The following is a 19,580-nucleotide window of genomic DNA, read 5'->3' on the forward strand; positions in this document are numbered from 1 at the left end:
CGGCACATTGATGACCTCATGATCTTCCTCCGGAACAGGCTCGGGGCCGGGAGCAGGAGCTTCGGGCGCCGCCTCCGGGACAGCGTCGATCTCGGCCGCCGGGGCCGCCTCCATGACACCGACCGCCTCGGCTACCCCCGTCGAAGGCTCGGCGGGGTCCTGCTCGTATATTCCCGCCTCGGACGTCAGGATGGCAGGAAGGGCTTGCACGTCGGACCCCCAGCCCCGGTCCTCCCTCGGACGGACCGTCGAGAAGTCGTACTGAGGGCAGTACCGACGCACCTGCTCCCGGAAGTTCTCGAAGCCTCGAAGGAAACCGTCGACCGTCTCCTCCTCCAACATGTCGCGGAACTCTTGCGACTCTTTGAAGAGTTCCACAGCATGCTCGGCTCGTTCGAGGGCCCTCCTCTCCCGGGCCTCAAGTTGCCCGAGTCGGAGGCGCAAGACCCCCTCCTCATACTCGAGGGCCGCGACCCTGGCCTGGACCTCCCCTAAGCGCGCCTCCGTGCCGCGCATGGTTGCCCTGGTCAGGGCATGAGCCGCCTTCTCCTCCTCGAGCGCCCCCACCATGGCAAGGCGCTCAGCCTCGGTGGCTGTCCACCAAGCCTCGGCCGCGGCCAACGCCGCCTCCAGCTCGGCGACTCTTTTCTTGGCCGGCTCCAGTTGCTGGCCGAGCTGTTGAACTTCTTCCCGATACCCATGGGCGATGAACGCCATGGTGTCGAGCTCGAGAATATGCTGAAAAGAAAGAAACGAGGGTATTGTGAGTTGAAAAGCACATATGTACGCTAAAAACTCGGGGAAATTAAGAAGGAAGCTTACCCGGGCAGTGTTGCAGTAAGCACTGCCGACGACCTCCTCCAGCGAAATATCCCGGAACACGGCCCGGTCCGCTGGAAGCACCGCACGCCGCAACATGGAGCGTGCGACCTCGGCATCTTGAAAGGCCGAGCGCCCCTCGGGAATAGAAGAGTCCGGCTCGACCGACTCTTCTCGGAAAGCCCGGGAAGAGCTCGGCACGATCGAACCCGAGGTCCCGGAGCCGCTCGCCTCGGTGCCTCGGGTAAGCCCGGGTCCTGGCTGCTGCGGCCGGACCACGGACGGCTCCCCCCGCTGGGCAAGGGGGATAGGGCAAGGAGGGGCCGACGGGCCCGCATCACCAACAACCCGCTCCCGCCTCGGGTCGGCTGCAGGGGCCCCCGCCTCGGGGCCACTCGTCCCGGCCGACGAAGAAGCGCCGTCCGTCCTCGCCCCCTTCCGAGGCTGGGGCACAGCACCCCCGGCCTCGGCCTCTCGCCTCCTCAGGCGAGAGAAAAGTGATGTGTTGCTGGTCGGCATGCGTGGAATATCTGAAATCAAGAATTTTGTTAAGAGTCAGACCCGTGACCGTAAAGACGGAGAACAAGAAATAAATAAATAGAATAATGCAATCGCCCTTACCCTCGGGACGCGTCGAGCTCAGACCCACGCTCGCCAGGGCGTCCTCCCACAGGAGCTCGGTCAGGTCGTTGCCCCTCCCGAGGGCTCGCAAAGAGTCCAGGGTCCTCAGCTCCCTCCCCGTGGGCTCGGAGAGTTTGTTGAGGGCCTTCAGCCGAGGGTGTCCCCACCTTGGCTCGAACCCCCAAGGCGCCGCAGACGCCAGAAAGAAAAACTTCCTCTTCCACTCGTGAATCGAGGAAGGGGCGCCCCGGAAGAGTGACATACCGCCCCGAAAGGCGAAATACAACCACCCTACGTCCGCCGGGTTTTTCTTTAACAGAAAACACCGGCGAAAAAGGCCTACCGAAATCGGGATCCCGTGCCCGAGGCACAGGGATAAAAACCCGATTATGGTCCTCCATGAGTTCGGAGCCAACTGCGCCGGGACGAGCTGGTACTCGGCCAGCAAGTTGCTCACGAACTCATGGGCGGGAAAACGCAGGCCCGCCCAAAGTGTCTCGCGGTAAACCGCGATCCGACCTGGGGGCGGCTGCGTCACCCTGTCTTCCGGCCCTGCGGTTTCAAGGCGAAACCCGGGCTGGAAGAAGAAACGGGAGCGGATTAACTCCAGCTCCTCTTCCGACAGACTCGACCCAACCTCTTCGGGACCGGAACCCATTCTCACGGAAGAGTGGAGCAAAAGTTAAGAGTAGAAAATGGAAGTTGACGAGGAGGAGAAAAGAGGAAACCCTAGTGAAAACAGGAAGAAAACCTACTGGACATTGCCGGAAATCGCTCCGGGCACCACCAGCAAGATTCAGCTGAGGGAGGAAGCAGGGGGGAAAGACGACGAAAATAAGAGGCAGCCAAACAAGACCTTTAGGGCAGACTTGTGGGGTTTATATAGACCCCCCTGACGGCCCAGATCGACAGGGTCGGTTCCCATCCCCCCGACCGAGTTGCGCCACGTGTCGACCTCGGAAGCCGAGGCACCGTATTCACTCCGGTTTAATAAATCGGATACGAAATCGAAGCGTTGTCCCATCGGATCTCGGGGCCTCATCGTGGGTCCACAGAATCAAATCGTCTTGAGGAACGAGCGGACGTAACCCCCGCTCCCCTCGTTTAATAAGAGCTGGGACACGTGGAGCCCCGATGAGGCCTCCACTTCTTCGGAATTATGATCCAGTAACATGAAATCAAAAGCGTCCGACCTCGGGTCGCGCCGCGTGTCCGTTTCAAACCCCGTAACGGCACACTCATTAATGAGCAAGAAACGTCGATTACGGAATCGAGACACCGCCTCGACGAGCTCGAGGTCCCCCGTCATTAATCCGCCGTAAAATGATCCTGGCGATTCAAGAAGCATGATGATACGAGCTCCATCATTAGCTCACCGAATAAAGCAGCCTCGAGACGCCAAAGGGCGCGTATCTCACCATGAAAGCTCCGGAAAGCACAAGGGGGCGGGCGAGACCTTCCCCCCAACCTTAGTGACAGACTTTACTTCCCACGTCCGAGCCCCATAAGCCGCTCGAACTCGGAAGTCGGGGGGTAGTGTTGGGGGGAATAAAGTTTCCCCCCAAATGACATAAATGCCCCTAAGAAGCCGTACAACCTCCGACCCCGGACAGCCGAAGTCAGCGTCCGACCTCGGAACGCTCGGCCACAAGACGACCGACCCCGAAACCTCCGACCTAAGAGAAACCCCGATGTCCGAGGACCGTACTCTAACACCCCTCCGGCATTTACTGCGCATGGCCGCTGTAATCTTCCGGCACACCCAATAATAAATGCGGATCTCCGACTTACTCCACAATAAATGCGCATGGCTCCTGACATCTACGGATCCCCAGCTCTCCACGGCAAATCGACCCAGCAGGGTCTAGTCGACTATGATAAGTCTCTGATCTCGGCCATACCGCCGACATCAGTGCAATGATTCGCCTGACCGAGCGCCGACCTGAACAACATGCCAAGCCGTACTACGGCCTCGCCCTGTTACATCATAGGTAAACCGACCCCCACATATAAAAGGGAGCCTTGGCCTCTCAAGATTGGATGGGAACATTCATACACCCAAAAAAAATCAATGTTTATCTCCTTCTCCCCACTATTTGCCCCCTCCCTGACTTGAGCGTCGGAGGGCCGGCGCCGGAGAACCCGGCCACCGGTTCGTGTGCAGGCACCCGGACGGAGGACGCCGCCAGCCAACGGATCGCCGCCCCGTTGCGAGGACCTGCTGTTCCTTCTCTCCGACCGCCCCGGACGGAGGACGCCGCCCGCCGACAGACCGTCGCCCCGCCGTGAGGACTAACAGTCGCTCCCTCTCCTCGACCGAAGATTGCCCCCGGGTCCAATTTCCAGCAACAGGAACCTCCGCCCGTCAGTATTCTCCCTCGATCTATTACACTGTTGATACCTTTGGTGTCTCGGTAGCTGGCTCTTTTTTTTTTTTTTCCTTTTATTTTTTGGTTTTTGTTTCTTTTAACTTTTGAAGGGAGAGAGGGAACACTGAAGGGAAATTGCAAATCTTTCGAGTCATGGGTCGCCCAGCAACCCATAATTATGATAGGATTAATTAGATTTGCCCAAATTCTTATCCAAAAGCATGGTAAAGTTTTCATTTACTTGTATATCCTTATAAAAATTTCTAGTTGCACGCCTATCCATTAAGGATATTTTAGTCATTTTAATTTAAAACCGTTAATTTTTTAACGGTATTAGATGGCATGGGTACCTATGCAAAAATAAGAATAAAAAAGAGTATAATAGCAAAACAAATATTTTATGAGGGTATACATGAAAATATCAATTTTGGAAGGGTATTCACGCAAAATCCGATATTTAGAAGGGTATTCATGCAAAAAATCCTTATTATTTTTACATCCATAGTGGTAATTTCATATATTCTAGGTATTTTTGCTTTCAGCCTAAGACAAAAACAATCTTTTAACCCATGCTTTTCATCCCTAGCAGCCAAGTCTTGAGCTAGAAAAGGGCGAAGTGAGCGAGATGTGACCGAATTTTGAGCCTTATTTACTCTCAAGATAAACATTTTTATCTTTATGTAATCCTAGTCAACCTTAACCAGGATTTAATTAATGAAAACTAGCTAAATGATTAATTTGTACAAATAGAAAATTTTACAAAATTTTTTTATGTAAATGAAAGATAATATGGATTGATTTACCAAAAATATATATTATGGCACCCTTAGTCTGTCTTTTCTTCCTCCACGGGTCCATATGATCACAAATTATAGAGCTCTACAGCTATCGGAATTGTTGGGTCCATTGACTTGACACGGCTTAAAGCAAGGAGATCTTATTTGGGTCCTAGCTAGGATGCATGAATTTTGGGTTAAATGACTCATCCAACCGTCTCATGATTTTAGACGTTTATATTCTAATGACCAAGGTACTTGATTGAGCCGATTTAAGTTCGTAATAACAAACTAATTAGCCTCTTCTATCCCTAAAACCAACCAGCTGAAGTGGGCGAAGATCAGAGAATATTCCAAGACCACCACCACTACCTCCTCCTCCATCTTTTCTTAGTACAATTATTTGTTCTTAACATCCATCTCTTACCATAACATAGCTGACTAGTGCAGGACTCTTCTACTTCTCTCTTGTAATATTTCTTCTCAATAAAACATTCTCTCAAAAGAATTCTGAATCCGCTTGTATAGAGGCCTCTCGATGGAAGGCAAAAGAAGGCCTGGCAGGTTAGCTTACGATACATCATAAGTAGTCTTAAAGTAATCTTTTATACTTTATATATATACATGCACGCATGCATGCATGTATTTGCGTAGATATGGACAGCTCTTATGGTCACATTTTCTTCTTTAAACCACCAAATGCTCTCATAAAATTATATTTTTCATCTCCCCAAATAAAAGAGAACGGCAAGATAGAGCATGCCAACATATAAAATCGAAGACAACAAGGGTGAAGGGGCCAACCCAGGCTTTCTTTTTTTTTTTTGATGGGTACGTAGCGGCCAACCCACGCTTTACTTCGCTTGTTTGTTTCGTATAATATATTGCTTGTGATGATGAACCAACAAGACGCTTTAATTCAATTACCCTCTAGTCCTGCTATTGGACAATAACTAGCGTGGCTAGAATTCCCAGCAAATATCTGTATGATCACCATGCATCTATTTATTTTGCAAGTTTCTCTCTCTTCTTCTTGTTAGTTTAGGACTAAAAACCATATCTTTTGTTCCCTTCATGAGCTCACTAGTCTCATGTAGTGTCATAGCCTCATAGGTTTCCTTCAGCTTTGTCTATCCTCTTTCTCCGACCCAACACATGCACTACGTAAACAATGCCTTATCGTAATCTGTACACAGCCGCTTTATCAACAAAGTTATGGGTCGTTCTACCTCCCCTCTTGTCAAAAAAAAAAAAGAAAAAAAAGAGATGGTACATTCATGTGCAATGAAGAACGAAGGGTGAGAGTTGTAAAGGTATGATAACTCCCGGGGGAAAGTTGTAATGGTGAATTGATGAGTTCAGCATGCAACGAACTAGACGTTGAGATGATTGCAAGGCAGAATAATAGGTCTTCCTGGCCACGTCAATTTTGCTAGGTGTTGGTATTAAGGTAGAATAGTGGTTACCCCCACTGTGTAGCCCGAGCGGGTTTTGGTGAACCAACAGGAAGCCCCTTTTAAACCGCCAACCAGCCATGTACAGGGACACCTAACTCGGTTTGTACCTGGACACCTTAGGGTGTATGTATATATATATATATATATATATAGCATTACTTTTAAGGATACACTTCCAACAAAGTTCATAACAATCAAGTGTTATATTTTTAACTATTACAATTTGAATTTTAGAGATGCATCGTTTTGTCTTGCTTTCCACTCCATTGGGGATCCTTAAAGACTCCACCCCTCAGCATATATATAGTGGGAGGAGTCAAGCCAACATGAGTTTTTTGACATGATTAGTAGCACATAGACGTCGCTAAATAGTCTGTGATGGTCATGAATGACAAAGCAAATATGAGCAGACATGGAGAAAAGGCAACAAGGCTCGATTCTTGGACCTTTTGAAGGTGACGGTTCCCTCTAACTCTTTTCTATACTTCTTGGGTGGCCATAACGCTCTGTACATTTCAATTGGTGCCTCGCTTCCCTCTGATTCTCTCCGAATGCTTGTTATACATTTATGTACTGTTGGCTAGAATGATCTTACATTGTTTGGGACTAAGCTCAAGTGATCGGTATCCCTCCTATGTAGGGCTTGTTTGAATATTTCTATAGAATTGAACTGAAAATTCTATAGAAATTGGGCCTATTGGTCTATTGAACTTATATTTTCTAACAACCTGTCCAAACTCGATCTAAATTCTAGTTTTTGAGATGCAGATATATATATATATATATATATATATATATATATATATATATATATATATATATATATATATATATATATATATATATATATATATATATATAGTTTATTCAAAACAATGTTTAAATTGAAGGCTACATTCATGAATCTTATAGAATTTTCAATCGATCATGTAGGAATAGCCAAACATTACCTTATAAATTATCATGAGATCCATATCTTCTAGAGATGTTTTAGAGCGTGGTAGATGCTTCTCTGATGCTTAAATGCAACATCAAAGGTCCATGGAACTAAACAGTGCAATAACAAAAAAATATAACATTACATAGGGAATTAATTTTGAAAGATGCATGGTTTTGGTCTTTTGGGTTCTTGAACTTCTGGTACAACGAGGATGTGTGCAGGATGCATGGCATGTGGAGCAAATGAAGCTATATAATTAGTGCAATTTATGGACGGTTGAGATGATGGTGCAGTATATAAGAAAAGCATGGAATCAATTGTTATTGTCGGCACAATGTTGTCTGTATAGAAAGATTTTCCTTTTTTCGTATGTCTTTACCATCGGATCATCATCCGGTCGCTTTGAGATCTATGTAGGCACATAAATACTAAAGTTTAAAGTACTTTGAGCTTTATACGGTGGATGATCCAACAATGGATACGTGCAAAATAAATAAATAAATAAATATCCTGCAAAAGATGTAACCACGATCTTCGGTGTGATACATATTATGTATATTTCACCCTATTTGTTGCGTGCAATCCAATTGGCTCGACTGAAGAACATAAATTATCCTATGTTTTTTTCCTCGCAATGTAACAGAGGCGGCTCAATACATTTGGGGGCCTAAAACGAATCCAATAAATGAGGCTTTTTTTAATAATAATTTTTAATAAATATAAAATATTTAAAAAATGATATGAAAATGGATAGCTATCAAGTACACTATTTCAATAAAGATACATGAATCTAATAAAGGTAGGCAAAATTTTTTTTAAATTTAATATTATTTTTGAATGGAAGTGCAGAAAAGTAATTATTCTAAAAGAAGGACCATAAAACTGATTAAATAACTGAGATAATGCTTGGCAATATTGTTTATCACGTCACTTCATGGTCGAGGTATAGGAAAGAATTTGTCCAGAAGGAGCGTCTCTATAAGAGAAAGTAGGGGTATTATGAGAAATTAACTCCATCTAATTAATAAAAGTCCCATCCCACCATCTTCCCTTCAAGTGAGTACCCAAGCAGCAACTGCAACGTCACAGCACAGCAGCCATTCAACCCCCTCCCTCCTTCTCTCTCTACCACCCAAGAGGGGAGAAGAAACCGAGAGGAGAAAATTAAAAGAATCTCCACCCTTCAAGAAGTCCATTTCCAATCCCCCTTTCTTCCTGATGGCCCAGCTGGATCAGGAGTAATGTGAGGGAAGGAAAACCAAGACCAAAACCAAATAAGAGAAGGGATGAAAGATAAGAGTGTCTTCAGGGGTGTATCAAGCCAACCAAATCCCCCCCCCCCCCCCCCCCCCCCCTCTCTCTCTCCATCCAAAACAAAACTACCGTCCCCAACTTCCTAAATTTCCCCTCTGCAGGCTAGGAAACTCTCCACCTCCCTTCCATCAAGGGGGAAGACTCGTAGCCAGCTCCTATTCCCATTTTATATGGGGCTTTTGCTTCCTTTTGGTCACGGTCAGACCCAAGAAACTTCCCTCCCTCCCTCCCTCCCTCTCTCTCTCTCTCTCTCTCCACCTCCCGGGGGCCTTAGGCGACCTCGGTCGCCTAAGGCTCGGGCCGGCCCTGCAATGTAATGCATAATATTTTTGCCATCTTATCATTCAATCATCAACAAAATGACTACTACATAAGGTCAGATCAGCTTATCATAATCACATGTCCTTGGAAAATTTTTTCTTTTCCGGCCTAATTTATCTCCAAATCAGAAAGGCATTTAGTGCTTTAAGTGCTTCTACGAATCTCATTGGCTTCTAACACCGACTTCCCCACGCAAAGATATTAAGTGCTTTATCCCTTGCAAACTTCCCAACTCCCAAAGTGTTTCCCTTCTAGAAATCAGCCGGGACCGAGGGGTAGGGTTTGCTGGTCCACCGGATATTGGATTGGAATGGAATGAATTTTATCCGATCTATTTAAATGCCGAGACCGGTATGAATACCCGATAAAATATTCGAGCCGATATAATCTTAATTTTAATTTTTTTCTTTCCAAATTATACTTATTTTAGAATGTTTGCACGACGAGCTTTTTATCTGTTTTATAAAATTTTTAATTATGAGAAGGGTACGGAAACTAGCCGATCAGAGCCGCTAATCTTTTGGAAACGTTCCCATCTGATTCGCCAACCTTGGGCCATTTATTTTCCTCCCATCATTCATACGATCATACTCCTTCGTGACGTCAGCTCTAGCGGCGCGGCAGCGTGACGACTATTGCGCGCGAACTTTATCATGGTGAGTATATCAAAATCTGGTCAACGTTACGTAAACGAGCACCCCTGCGAAGGGTTGGTTAGGCTCCGATCGCCAGGCTACCTACCTTCTTCTTCCCCTTCCTCGCAAGAACTCCTCTCCTCTTCTCTCCTCTTCTTTTCCTCTAGTCTCGCTCTTCCCCACGTCAAAGCCCTAATCCTAATCCCTCCGTTTTCATGGATCCATCCGCGTCCTCCTCCTCCGCCGCTGATCAGGTCGTCCGGCGGGCCGCCGTCATCGCCCGGCACCTGCGGGAGCACGCCGGCGGGACGCCATCCGCTTCCCCCTTTCTCGTGCCTGCCGCCTGCCTCTGCTACTCTCCTCCCGAGGTCTCGGAGAAGGCGGCCTTCGACTCGCGCGAGATGCGGCGGCTCATGGACGACCACGATCTGGAGGCAAGGGACTGGCTGTTCCGGGTGATGGAGGAGAACCGTCTGTTCTGCCCCCGTCGGCGGGGCGGGGAGAAGGCCTTCGTCGCGCCGGACTACAACCAGACCAAGGAGCAGCAGCGCGAGGCGACGATGCGCCGGATCGAGTACCTGTTGGGCCGCGGCGTGTTCGAAGGGTGGCTCACCGGCCGGGGACTCGAGGCCGAGATGAGAAAGTTTGCGCTTTTCGAGTGTGTCGGGATCTATGATCACTCCATCGCCATCAAGCTCGGAGTTCAGTTCTTTCTCTGGTGAGAGAAGCGCCAGCTCCTGCCTTCTTGTTCTTTCTTTTTAATCTCTTAAATGAAACGTCTTTTTTTGACTCTGATTATATGCTAGTTCTGTTAGAAATACAGTTGTAATTTGGAGGGATTGTTGAAAAACGAGGAATTTTGGTGAAAGATTTGATTGATATCATTAAAGATTTTTTCTTCGCATGATGTGATAATTTAGAAAATAAGCAGACAATAGCATGACGAAACAATATGTTATGCTTTCTAGTGAAATAAGTACACATAGCAGTGATGGTTCAAAAGGGAATTGGTTTCGTCTTGCTTCAATCTAATTGTCATCATTAGGGGGAAGAGTGTCGCAATGTTCTGGGCATATGTCTGAATCTAAATGTCATCTTTTTGGAAATTCAGTAATGATTTTCACTACCAATGGCCGTTTGTTGTTAAACTGTCAATATCTATAAAATGTTTTATTTTTTCCATTTCTCATTCTGTTTATTGCATAGTTTAGATAAGTTTCAGCAACTGGACAAAGATACATCCTCCAACAAGCGGCACCCTACAAGAAGTGGATTAAATATTTTTTGATGCCAACAAGCTGTTCGCTCAGCTGATTGAAACCCTTCTCTTCATAAGGAGAGAGGTCTCAGATTCAAACCTGAGTTGGGTCAACGAACACCTTATTCCTCGAAAAATTAAAAAAAAAAAAGTTTGTTGATACTTAGGAGAAAATTATGTTTATGGAACTGTGTCACCCAGTAATAAATGTGTGAAACTGTTCCCCAGTTGTTATGACATGGGCCCAAGAATTGTGCAAGGTGTCTGTCAGTATGCAGGTTGGTTTTTTCCATTTAATTTCCATTATCACCAATTTCATATCCCTGCCAATGGTATAGTGGGGTAACTACTTAGCTATTCATGTGCCATGGTGATACTTTTGACGTGCAAAACGCTCTGCCCTCTACTGACATAGAATATGGCTATGATATGCAAATTAGCAGTTGGCTGTAATTATTTTCCTGAAAAATTACAGGGGAGGTGCAATCCAGTTTTTGGGCACGAAGCGGCATCATGATAAGTGGTTGAAGGACACTGAAAATTATGTTGTCAAGGGTTGTTTTGCAATGACCGAGTTGGGGCATGGGAGCAATGTATGTGGAAATAGTGCCACTTGAATTACTTGCTTCAAGTTTGTATGGTTATTTTCTTGGTTTCTCTAATTAACTGATGGCTAATCTTTCAAGGTTCGTGGAATCGAGACAATAGCCACTTATGATTCAAACACTGAAGAATTTGTTATAAGCACTCCTTGTGAATCAGCTCAGAAGTATTGGATTGGAGGAGCTGCTAAAGTAAGAAAATATTTTTGATTGATTTTCTTTTCTTGGTGTCTGGGTTAAAGAGGCAGCCATGTAGTTCTTGAGAGCTTCACATATGTGCTGCTGCTTGATCTTCTTTTTGTGTGTGTGCGCGCGTATATAAAGAGAGAGAGAGAGAGAGAGATTCTGATATTGTCATCCATTTTTGTTATCAGCATGCTACACATACTATAATCTTCTCTCAGCTCCATATTAATGGAACTAGTCAAGGGGTCCATGCATTCATAGCCCAGATCAGAGATGCAGATGGAAATATATGCCCCAACATACGCATAGCTGACTGTGGTCACAAGATTGGGTTGAATGGAGTTGACAATGGCCGGATATGGTGAGAGGCTAATTTTCTGAAGCTACCATATGTAACTTTGCTTGAAAAATTAAGGTCATTTGACAAGTTTGATCCCTTAATTTTTTCAGGTTTGATAATCTCCGGGTCCCTCGAGAGAACTTGCTAAACTCAGTTGCTGATGTATTGCCAGATGGGCAATATGTTAGCTCAATAAAAGACCCAGATCAGGTGTCGTTAACTTCTAGGATTACCTTACAATGTTAGCTTGTGTTCTTTGGTTATCAGTCTCCATCTGAACTAAGTAATCTCAATTCTCAACTCATGCTTACTGAACATGAAACAATTTTTGGTTAAGATTCTGATGTTGGAATCTATGATTGACCTGCTTGATAATTATGTAATTTATTCACTTATGATGTTGCAGAGATTTGCAGCTTTTCTGGCCCCACTGACTTCTGGCCGTATAAATATTGCAGTTAGTTCAGTTTATATGTCAAAGGTATTGCTTTTGATACAGATCTCTTTGGATCATTTTCCATATTTTGGAAAGTGCTTGTTACTTATGACCTGTACTGGTTGCTAACTTGTTCTGCTTCCAGGTAGGTTTAGCGATTGCAATGAGATATTCTCTTACAAGGCGAGCTTTCTCTATCTCACCAAATGGCCCAGAAGTTCTATTGCTTGACTATCCTAGTCATCAACGACGTCTTTTACCCCTAATTGCAAAGACGTAATAAGCTGTGCCTATTTTGACTGCAGAGCTTTGTATGACTTATTTTGCATGAATGACTGATTGTCGGATACCTTGAACTTAAGAATTTTGTGCATGGATATGGGTTCGTCTTGCTCTTTGTTTTCATGAAGAGATTATAAATTTATTGTTATATTTTTTTTTCTTTCCTTTTTTCCTACAGATGTGCCATGAGTTGTGCAGCGAACTTTCTGAAGAGTATGTTTGTAAGAAGGACTCCAGAGGCAAACAAAACCATACACATTTACTCCAGTGCTCTTAAAGCTACATTAACCTGGCAGAACATGAGAACACTTCAGGTCACATATACATTATCTAGAAAGTTACCTATTTCTGCATTAATATTTTTCCTAACTCAAGACATGATTCTCTGTTTCAGGAGTGCCGTGAAGCCTGTGGGGGACAAGGCTTAAAGACAGAGAACCGTATTGGGATTCTGAAAGGGGAATATGATGTGCAGTCCACCTTTGAGGGAGATAATAATGTACTGATGCAACAGGTACAAGTTTATAAATTCTTTGCTGGATATGTTTTCTTTTATTAGTTGAACATACAAGGATTAGCAATTGGATACATTGAATCAGGTTAGCAAAGCACTTCTTGGAGAATATATTGCAGTTCAGAAGAGGAAGAAACCATTTAAGGGGTTGGGATTGGAACACATGAATGATCCTAGCCCTGTTGTTCCAGCTAATCTGACAAGCTGTACTCTTAGAAGCATAATGTTCCAGGTAGTTAATTTTAGCCTTGTTATCTATTTCATTATTAGATGACAACTCAGGCATAATTTTCCATCTTCCAGACTGACCTGTTCTGCTTGCGAGAGCGAGATTTGCTAAACCGCTTTGCCAGTGAAGTATCTCAGTATCAAAATCATGGTGAAAGCAAAGTGAATGCCGTCAACCTAGTAAGTTTCCTTAATAGCTTTCTCTAATGTGTTACTTTTCAAATTTCACTCGAATTTATACAATTTTGGGCCTCAATATTTCCAGAGTTATCAGCTTGCTGAAGAACTAGCTCGAGCATTTACTGAGCGCAGAATATTACAAACTTTCATGGACACTGAGATGACCTTGCCTGCAGGTGCACTGAAGGTAAATCCATGAATTAGTTTGCATTTCCTGATTCTGTTGGTGTGAATTTTTAATCTCCCCGATGGGCACTAATGATTGGCCTTTTCTTCTCACAAAGAAAAAATAAAGAAAATAAACGTTTTCACTCATAAGTGCCGCATTCTTCTTCTACTTTCAAAACAATATTCAAAACTCGCTCAGCACTACTAAACTGAAAACATTGTTAGATGTATCATCTCAAACATGAAATTACCATTTGCAGGATGTTTTTGGATTGTTGAGGTCCATGTATGCCTTGGTTTGTGTGGAAGAAGATGCATCTTTCCTCCGATATGGGTACTTGTCACTTGGCAATGCTGCTGCTGTGAGGAAAGAAGTGATGAAGCTGTGCGCCGATCTGAGGCCTCATGTACTCGCAGTGGTCAGCTCCTTTGGGATCCCTGATGCTTTCCTGAGCCCAATAGCTTTTGACTGGATTGAGGCAAACTCGTGGTCTTTCTTGAACACCGATTGAGATTATCGTCTCTGACTTCCAGGGTCCGAATCTGGCAGCCACCCCCCGTTGCGTTGGATTTCATACTGTCAATAAAGAGACAAAGTTCTCCTGTAACATGCATAATAAATGATAATAAAAAAAAGACATGCATAATAAATCACCCGACGCCTCAGCTGCTGTTGTGGTTTTGGGCATGCACATAGGGAGAAGTTTAAGTTGAGGCCTTGTTATTAATAGTTTGGGAACCCCCAGCAATCGTTGTTGCTGAAGTCAGATGATGAATTGCACATTTATATTTCTTCCATGTATAATGCAAGATCTCGTGTACTTGACTCCTCCTTAAAATCATTTGAGTTTGAGGCCTTGTATTTATTTTAAAAATTCTATCCGCGTACATGTGGACCCGACATTCCAACCTCAAGGCAGCCTTGAGTCTTGTTTTAATCCAACGGAAAGTGGTCGTGTTCTTACCTGATTTTTAAGAACTCACAGCACATGCGTAGCACCTACCAGTTACCATTGTGAAGATAACCCGATTACCGGCTCTAGTAGTGATTGTTGCGATGCCGTAACAACTTGCATTTGTTAGCCAATCTATGGTTTCATTGTCCTGCATTAATAAATTCGAGATAATAAGAAACCGTACTCAAAATTAATGATAGACGCCATCATGCCACACAACAAGAAGAAGATTGCCAGCAAAAATAGTTGCAAATTCAGAACATAAATGCATAGATCTCAAATATAGATGTTCTGCACAGGCATTGTTCATAAATCATTTGATGAAGTACAAATTAATACAGTCTGGAACCAGGACCAGCTAGAAGTTAAAACAAGTTAGTAACAGCCATGAATAGCAAATTTTAAGTCCACGGCATACACTTTTGTGACTGGTGAATCAAAATTTGACCAGTAAAAATTGTTATTATAAACATAACTCAGCATTCTGCCACAATTGGCAAAGTCCAAAATGCTTTTGCTCATTATTGCTGTTGGTCAGCTTGTCCTTTGGAGATGCAGCTCCACTGCAGAACATGGGTTTCACCAGTTTAGTCTTTACCTCAACCCTTTAGATGGTCCATCCAGCAAAATGTAGTGGGTGCAAATGTCAGAAGCCCTTATCTATGGTGAGATGATGCCATTATCATAAAACGAGTCAACTGCAATAGCACCATCCATCACCAATGTCTGATTTGAATGACACAAGGTAACCATCGCTTCCAATAAAACTGCAAGAACCAAGAGCATGAGACCGTGATCTGGCTCCACGCGAAATCATTGAAAACAGCTCTTCGTTTCCTTTGAACTTAAATAACAGAGTGTACCGCCTATTTTATACACCAAACGAGCTACCTTCAGTTAGTAGTGCCAGCTGTTGGATACCAAATAAATATAAATTACAGTGCCTGCAAATAAAGGTGCAGTTAGAAGCCTAGATTAGAAATGGATTACAAAGAAGTTTAAATATCTGAACTCAGAGAAGGTAAATTTTGGGAGAAAGGAGGGTAGGTTTACATAGCACGATTGCTCAGTTGGCCTTGCCAATGCAAATGAGGATTCCGGATTAACTGACATCAGCAACTCCATCAGAACAACCTCATGTCGATAAGGAATTCTGAGGGTTGGCTCTAAAAGTCCTGCCCAGAAAAATCCAGTGTAAAAATAAAAGAAATCTGCCTTACCTTTTATGCAGAATAAAATGCTAGTTCATGGTTGAGCTTACCAGGGGAAAGCTTTCATCCCCCGTACAATACCTTTGCTAGGGGATTGGAGGCCCAATGGTTTACAGCTACACGGCTCGTTGGCTGAAACCCAATCATCTTTCCATCTCCTGACAAGACCACCTAAATAAGCACAGGGAAATGTAACATAGCAACATGAGAAAAAACATAACAAAATGTAATTGAACAAGTTTAACAAAATGCAAAACAGTTTGTAGATTATAATCATTTATCTTAACAACAACAGCCATGACTAGCTGGACTATATTGAGCACTTCTTGCTCGAAGGAGCACATAGAGACCAAAGCAAAGAACATATACTCAGATATATTCAAACTAGATTGATACTATTTTTTAACTTTGTAAAAAATAAATATAATACATTAAAGATAGTAATAAGAAAAATAATGACAGTAATATTTTTTGGATAGGTAATAAAATATTAATAACAATAACAACTAACAAGTAGTGTTTATTGCCTAGTGCCCCATACCTAATAGCAATTATTATAAAATAATCAATATCTTAATATTATTAATATCCGTATCTGGCCCTCTGAAACCAGCATCAAACATAATTATCAGCTTGATGCTACCTCACCTGCATGGTCCCACCTAAGAGTGCTTTGTATATGTGGTTCCAAAATATTAGGCAGGTTCAAATATTAGCTGCACAAAACTAAACAGGCTGCATAAGTGGCTGCGCAATGCTAAGTGGATCGCCTTTTTGGTCTAGTTATAGTATGACCACATATACTAACTGCATATAGGCAATGCCATGCAGTCAAGGGACCGATAACCAAATGCATATGTGGCAATATGCATCCCATTTTACAACCCTAACTACGGCTATGGTATAAAGATCTGATAGTCAACCAAATCTTGTTTCTAATAGAAAACTACATAATAGCATTTGAAGAAAGGTCAAGAGAAGAGCAAAGTGTTTGAAATTTAAAGGACCGAACCTACAGCTATAATCTGTGCAGGGGAAGTGTTCTTCAACTTATCTTTCACAACTGTGAATCATGGAGTTCCTCATTGTGATGATGCTCCATAACAACAAACGTTACAAAGCAGGTCTTTTAGGAAAAGAAACTAGCTCCATAACAACAAAAGTAACAAAGCAGATCTTTTACAAAAAGACAAAGGAGGAGGAGGCTCAATAAAAGGTGATATTGATTTTTAATGACAAACACACGAAGATGATAGGGCAGCCTTGGTGTGACAGCAAAGTTGCTCCAGTTGACACTCCCCATACTCTGCAGTGGCAAGAGCCTCATATACCAGGACACCCTATTTTAACTCACATAAGAAGATAAGCGGATGTTCCCCACAACTAAAGCCAGAAAACATCAAAAATTTTGACATCATCAATAGAAAGCATGATATTCAAGATGATTAAGATTGGTTACGAGTCAAGAAAGCTTAATGGAACCGAATGATGCAGACGACGGAAGTGAGCGAACTAAAGATATTCAATCACCTCAGTAATGAATTAGGAAGTTCAGTAAAAATGCCATTACTTTTCAAGTACGTAAGATGAAATGACTTGATTGATGTCATGGCTAATGTAATTCAAGGATTTGAATTTTAGCGTGGTTGCTTCTGCTTTCTCTAAGTATACTGATGCTATTAACTTGTACATGGGGAATAAAAGAGAACCTTTAGAACTTTAAAAGAGAGACAATATAAGTGAACAAACAAACAAAAAATTCCGTACAGTTTTCACCAATAATCATCCGATAGATCTGAAAGTCTGCATACAGTTTTCATTAATAATCATTTGATTGATTTGATATTCAGAGTTTCAAGTCAGGAATAAGTCTACCAAACTAGCTAAAATCAAGGTTCGTAATACCAGTTTCGGTACATGTACTACTACCATATTGGTACAGTGTCGATAGAGGTTGGTTCAGCGTACCAACATTTGGTGCGCATCCTGGCTGCCCCCCCCTCCACCACCACTTAAGTTCTGGTACCATAGATTTATCAAGGATGCCAATATTGCAATATTATTGGACAAATCATATCAATCTGAGTTTTTGCCTTCAGCTCAAACTGCACCACAGTTACACTCTGTTTTAATTATTTTATGGAAAAAGGAGAAATAGAATATAAAAATATGATACCTGAAAACTAGCAATATCCTGTACAGGCGACTGAGCGTCCATGTTAATTGTCTCTGAAGAAGATATACTGGAAGATAATTCTGCATTAGTTTGTACATCACCAGAACAATTTGTAGCATCTTCTTCACTACCAGAAATGGCATGCAAAATGAGATTCTTATTCCTCAAGCAATGAGGAAGTTTTCCGGTCCATGCACCAACATCTGCATCAAACATTATATCCCCAGGCCAACCAAGTGCATCCCTGATCTCCTTTACAACTGATTTGCACAAAGCTTCTAGCTATCCACCAAAGATTTGGAATCAGAACAAAAATCTGGCTAACTGAGAACATAAATACAAGAAATGAACCTTTAGAAAAACTACATGGTAAAACAGAACATGCATAAGAGATGTACTGATGCAAAAGCTGCGCTTCAGTTTCCTTTCTCTATCTACAGACCCCTTTGCCAGATTAAGTTTGTCCACATGTTGCCTTGCATTTCTCACTATCTTACCTTCGGAAATTCTATATACATAAATTGACGAATCAACTGAGCAGTTCTTTTGAGGCTTCTGAAGCCAACCAAATATATTATTTGAAGGCAAATCACCCACATTTCCAAGGTAATTTCGCTCACTGTCCTCGAGAGTGTAAGAACAAATGGCCTCAGCAAGAGCTGAATGAAACCTTTCATCTGAAGAACTCACAGTAATGTCTGCTGTATCCTGCCATACGGGATGAGAAAGTCAATTGACAATACTAAACCAGAAGGGAAACATAGAGTAAAATTACAGAAGCTAGTTATGACCTCTAGATAACATGGTTATGTATAAAAATCCAGCCAACTTATAATTTTCAAGAACTTTTTTCTAAGGTACTTATATCAAGAAATTTTCAAAACAAAATCTGAGATTATAATCACAAAAAGTTTTAAATTTCGACCGGCTTTTGCAAGGAGTTGAGATCAAAATCAATTGCGTAATCGAACTGACCAGCCTGGTGGAGACCGTGCTGTGCTCGTCGGAGCCACCGGGGAACACCGTCTCGACGACCATGGTGGAGGTGCCAGAAGAGAGGTGCTCGTCGGCGGCATCGCCGCCATCGGCAGCGGCGGCGGTGAGGGCCTGGTCATAGCTGACGGCCCCAACGAGGGTGAGGCGGGCGAGGTCGCCCTCGTAGGACCGAACGGCCGGCAGGTGAGTCCTAGCCTCATCGCCGGCGCCGTCGGCCGACCCGGCGAGGCCCTGGAGGAGCTCCTGATCGGTGGCGGGGAGGACGGCTGAAGGCCGGCGGCGGAGGCGAAAGAAGGGCGGCCGGCGGATGTGGGTTTGAGGGTAGAAGAAGGCGGAGTCTGGGAGAAAGGAGGGGGGTCGAGGGAGGAAAGGGAAGGAGGGGAGGCGGAGAAGGAGAGGAGATTGGAGGGAGGAGACTGACATGGGGCGCGGATTTGGGTGCGGGAGGTGGTCAGGGATTTCTTTAATTGGGTTTGGGTTTCGGGAAACCCTTTTCTTTTCTTTTCTTTTCTTTTCTTTTCTTCCCTCTTTTGCTTCTCTTTTGCTTTACGCTTTGCCTGTTAAAAAAAATCTTCCTTCCCCACCGTGGAATCGACAAATTAATTTTTCTGCCCGACGCCTCAATGAACTACTACAAAAATCACCGTATGCAAATGTAGACCCTATTTTTCTCTCGAGATTTAGTGAAGAGAGCTAGAAGATCGTATGGTCCGGAAACATTTTAAATAGCAGCCATGATAGATCCGGAAACATTTTACATTGGAGTTGTATCAGATCGTGATGCATGGCTCCCAA

At 43.7% G+C, this 19,580-nt stretch overlaps 2 protein-coding genes across 13 annotated transcripts; one reads left to right on the top strand and one right to left on the bottom strand.

Moving 5' to 3' along the window:
- The first annotated feature begins 8,036 nt into the window (after positions 1–8,036).
- LOC103703385 (acyl-coenzyme A oxidase 3, peroxisomal-like) lies at positions 8,037–14,285 on the top strand. The gene is made up of 13 exons (XM_008786229.6): positions 8,037–9,970; positions 10,986–11,103; positions 11,197–11,304; positions 11,487–11,659; positions 11,749–11,848; positions 12,045–12,119; positions 12,220–12,350; positions 12,535–12,670; positions 12,751–12,870; positions 12,956–13,102; positions 13,174–13,278; positions 13,364–13,465; positions 13,707–14,285. The coding sequence occupies exons 1-13, from the start codon at positions 9,468–9,470 to the stop codon at positions 13,956–13,958; spliced, it is 2,070 nt and encodes a 689-aa protein (XP_008784451.2). The 5' UTR covers positions 8,037–9,467; the 3' UTR covers positions 13,959–14,285.
- LOC103703386 (uncharacterized) lies at positions 13,649–19,370 on the bottom strand. 12 transcript variants are annotated; one of them, XR_015987281.2, is made up of 8 exons: positions 18,765–19,370; positions 18,188–18,497; positions 17,790–18,071; positions 17,582–17,718; positions 15,664–15,784; positions 15,456–15,577; positions 14,879–15,346; positions 13,947–14,550 (listed from the first exon to the last, which is right to left on the bottom strand). XR_015987281.2 is itself a non-coding variant. In XM_088722213.1 (5 exons), the coding sequence occupies exons 1-5, from the start codon at positions 19,206–19,208 to the stop codon at positions 15,569–15,571; spliced, it is 1,032 nt and encodes a 343-aa protein (XP_088578339.1). In that variant the 5' UTR covers positions 19,209–19,370; the 3' UTR covers positions 15,454–15,568. The 12 variants fall into 12 exon arrangements, 1 of the variants encoding a protein (XP_088578339.1); XR_015987282.2 differs by lacking the exon at positions 17,582–17,718 and having other exon boundaries at positions 13,649–14,550; XR_015987277.2 differs by lacking the exon at positions 13,947–14,550 and having other exon boundaries at positions 14,633–15,346; positions 17,790–18,067; positions 18,287–18,497.
- Positions 19,371–19,580: the final 210 nt, after the last annotated feature.

This window comes from Phoenix dactylifera, chromosome 5 (assembly GCF_051530095.1).
Source record: "Phoenix dactylifera cultivar Ajwa chromosome 5, Ajwa_hap1_PhDact_Kaust_v1.1, whole genome shotgun sequence".
NCBI classification, from domain to species: Eukaryota; Viridiplantae; Streptophyta; class Magnoliopsida; order Arecales; family Arecaceae; genus Phoenix; species Phoenix dactylifera.

Bases quoted from the DNA above. Each gene is read 5' to 3' on its own strand.
- LOC103703386 (XM_088722213.1), bottom strand. From the start codon at position 19,208: ATGTCAGTCTCCTCCCTCCAATCTCCTCTCCTTCTCCGCCTCCCCTCC. The intron at 18,498-18,764 runs GTCAGTTCGATT...CCCGTATGGCAG, and splicing joins GCACGGTCTCCACCAGGCTG to GATACAGCAGACATTACTGT. The intron at 15,785-17,789 runs GTATCATATTTT...GTGCTTATTTAG, and splicing joins AGGATATTGCTAGTTTTCAG to GTGGTCTTGTCAGGAGATGG.
- LOC103703385 (XM_008786229.6), top strand. From the start codon at position 9,468: ATGGATCCATCCGCGTCCTCCTCCTCCGCCGCTGATCAGGTCGTCCGG. The intron at 11,849-12,044 runs GTGTCGTTAACT...ATGATGTTGCAG, and splicing joins CAATAAAAGACCCAGATCAG to AGATTTGCAGCTTTTCTGGC. The intron at 12,120-12,219 runs GTATTGCTTTTG...TTCTGCTTCCAG, and splicing joins GTTCAGTTTATATGTCAAAG to GTAGGTTTAGCGATTGCAAT.